The 3,237-nt window shown below is 39.2% G+C and overlaps 1 protein-coding gene across 1 annotated transcript in view; it reads right to left on the bottom strand.

Annotated features, from left to right (window-relative positions):
- Positions 1-2,175: 2,175 nt before the first annotated feature.
- The window catches only part of LOC126400468 (putative nuclease HARBI1), a 3,613-nt gene continuing 2,551 nt past the window's right edge, over positions 2,176-3,237 (bottom strand). The window contains exon 2 of the mRNA XM_050061188.1: positions 2,176-2,199. Within this exon, the coding sequence (XP_049917145.1) occupies positions 2,176-2,199 (24 nt within the window). The remainder of the gene's footprint in view (positions 2,200-3,237) is intronic.

Below are 3,237 nucleotides of genomic sequence, written 5' to 3'. Positions count from 1 at the left end.
TGTCCGCTACAAGAAACTCTTCAAAATCGCGTTCAAAGTCGTCCATTGCAGCTACTATAGTCCGGACATATTGCTAGGCTAAATAAACAGCTAAGCTCTGTTTACCGGCTACGCTGTCAGTCAGTGTGCGGGCTGGAGATTGAGCAGAGAGAGCAGGGGGTCCCCACTCGGAATGGTAAACGAGTATGTGTGTATGAAGTGTGTCTGTTACACTAGAAGAGTCAGAGTTTGGGACGGAGTCTTTTACCCTCTGGAGTGTTACCGGAGTTTTTGGAGTGCTCAAATAAACTGGCCTGCTTCCCGAACGCTCCTCTGGTCTCCTGCTCGTGAGGGATTTATTACAATATCGTAACATGGTTTAGATTTCTAAATAAACATTCACCTTGGCGCTAGATAGACCTACTCCTGAAAAACTTGTGTGCAAGGCTTTTTGTCCCTACGCCGCCACCGTCATTTACCCAACGGGAGGGGTGAGCGAGTGAGCCCTGCAATCTAGAATTTGACCACTGATGTCACTGTTTTCAACCCATTTTACACACTGGCCCTTTAATGGCATACTTTAACAGAGGGAATGATTGAACCTGCCATTCAAATGTTTGTTTTATTTACTGTAGTTCTGGTTGTGTATGCTGCACATGTTTTGGCTGCTACTCTCCATTGTTATTGCTGTTTTGTTGCCGCTTACCTGACTACTTTTACCTGTGTTTGCTGGACTACTTCTCCTGTTTTATCAATAAATACAATTGTGTATCATCCGCATAACAATGGAAATTTACAGAGTGATTTATAATGATGTTACCTAAGGGAAGCATATATAACGTGAACAGAATTGGTCTGAGCACAGAACCTTGTGGAACTCCAAAACAAACTTAAGTATGTAAAGATGATTCTTCGTGAACATGAACAAACTTAAATCGATCAGATAAATAAGATTTAAACCAGCTTAGTGCAGAACCTTTTAGGCCAATTAAACGTTCCAGTCTCTGTAGCAGAATTTGATGGTCAATTGTGTCAAATGCAGCACTAAGATCTAATAAAACAAGTACCGAGACGAGTCCTTTGTCTGAGGCAATCAGAAGATCATTTGCAATTTTTACTAGTGCTGTCTCAGTGCTATGATGCACTCTAAATCCTGACTGAAATTCCTCAAATAAATTATTATCATGGAGACAATCACACAGCTGTTTTGTGACTACTTTTTCAAGGATTTTTGAAAGAAAGGGAAGATTAGATATTGGTCTATAGTTGGCTAACACCTCTGGATCCAGGGTGGACTTTTTTAGGAGAGGTTCAATTATAGCTACCGTAAAAGACTGTGGTACATAGCTTGTTAATAAAGATATATTGATCATGTGTAATACATTTCTAAGACTTCCTTAAGTAACCAAGTTGGGCTGGGGTCTTAGAGACACATTCATGACTTGGATGAAGAAATCATTGAGGTCAATTGCTGAAGAGAAATTGGGGAGAAACAATCTAAATATATATCAGGTCTTACAGCTGTTTGAGGGCAGATAGGTACTATCTGAGAACAAGAGGTCATGAATTTTGCCTCCAATAGTTAGAATTGTCATTAAAAAAGCTCATAAAATCACTGCTGCTAAAGGCTAAAGGAATACAAAGCTCAGATTCCTTTTTTATTCTCATTTTATACCGCCGACTTCAGACATAGTCAGCAATCCTGCCTGGTGCAAAAATTTTCTGTTGACACCGCCTTAGTGGGTCTGCTTAACCAGGGGAATGATGTGGCCTATAGAAACGAAGTCCAATCCTTTTCCAGCTGGTGTGACTCTAACTTCTTAAAGTTAAACGTAGGGAAGACTAAGGAGTTAGTGATTGATTTTAGAAAGAAAAGAGAGGAGGTCCTTCCAGTGACAATTAATGGTCAGCAGATCAAAATTGTCAGGTCTTATAAGTACTTTGGTATCCATTTGGACAGTAAACTCAACTGGAAAGACAACACTGATGTCCTAATCAAGGAAGCACAGTCAAGACTTTTCTTTTTGCGAAAACTTAGATCCTTTGACCTCAGCACAAAACTCTTAAATGTCTTTTATTATGGTATCTTGGCTAGTGTTCTCTTTTATGCTGTACTTTGCTGGGGGGCCAGCATATCTGTGGATGACAAAAATAGGATCAACAAGTTGGTCAAGAGAGCTGGCTCAGTTATCGGTCTTACCCCAGACTCACTCGAGGTCGCTGTGGAAAAGAGAATGAGGTCAAAAGTCAAAATGGTTCTGCTGTTTGAAGGCCACCCACTCCACAGTGTTTTTAAAGGACTCACTAGCTCTTTCAGTGAGTGACTGGTTATGCCTCGGTGCTCAACTGAACGACTGAGAAGGTCTTTTGTTCCTGCAGCAGTCAGATATTTTAATGAACACTGTTAACTGTCCCACTGCAGGTTTTTATGTTTTTATGTATTCATTTGTTTATTTATGTATCATCATGCTGTGTTATGTTATTGATTATGTCTTGACTGGCTTTTATCATGTCTCAGTGGCTCTTAATCACGCTTTGATGGTCTCCTGCATTATCTGTTTCCCTGTTGGGATTAATAAAGCTTTCTGATCTAATCTAATCTAATCTAATCTAATAGAGCTGTGACTTTCTGTCAGCCTGACTACAGTCCTGAAAAGAAACCTGGGGTTGTTCTTATTTTCTTCTATTAATGATGAATAATAGTTTGCTCTGGCTTTACGGAGGCCCTCCTATATGTTTTGAGACTGTCTCCCCAGACTAAACGAGATTCTTCCAGCTTGGTTATTCGCCAATTCCTTTCAAATTTTCACGATATTTGTTTTAATTTTCGAGTTTGGGAGCTGTATCAAGGAGCGAACTTTCTTTGCTTTGTTAACTTCTTTTTAAGAGGTGCTACCGAGTCAAGTGTTGTTCGCAGTGAGCCTGCAGCACTATCAACAAGATAATCAATTTGGGAGAGTTTAAAGTCAGTTCAGGAAACCTGTGTCAAAGAGGGACATGGTGTTAAATTTGAGGCCGATGGAATCATTTCCTTAAATTTTGCTATGGCACTATCTGATAACTCAACTCAACTCAACTCAAACTTTATTTATAAAGCACATTTAAACAACCAAGGTTGACCAAAGTGCTGAACAGGTCAATAGAAATAAACAAGCAAATACAATTAGGTACCTAATAGTACACCACAATAATAACCATAAGATACATAAAATACAATACAATAAAATAAAATACAAGAGTTATAAAATAAGATCAAAA

Source organism: Epinephelus moara, chromosome 14 (genome assembly GCF_006386435.1).
Source record: "Epinephelus moara isolate mb chromosome 14, YSFRI_EMoa_1.0, whole genome shotgun sequence".
Lineage (NCBI taxonomy): Eukaryota > Metazoa > Chordata > Actinopteri > Perciformes > Serranidae > Epinephelus > Epinephelus moara.
This window is presented reverse-complemented; position numbering and strand designations above follow the sequence as displayed.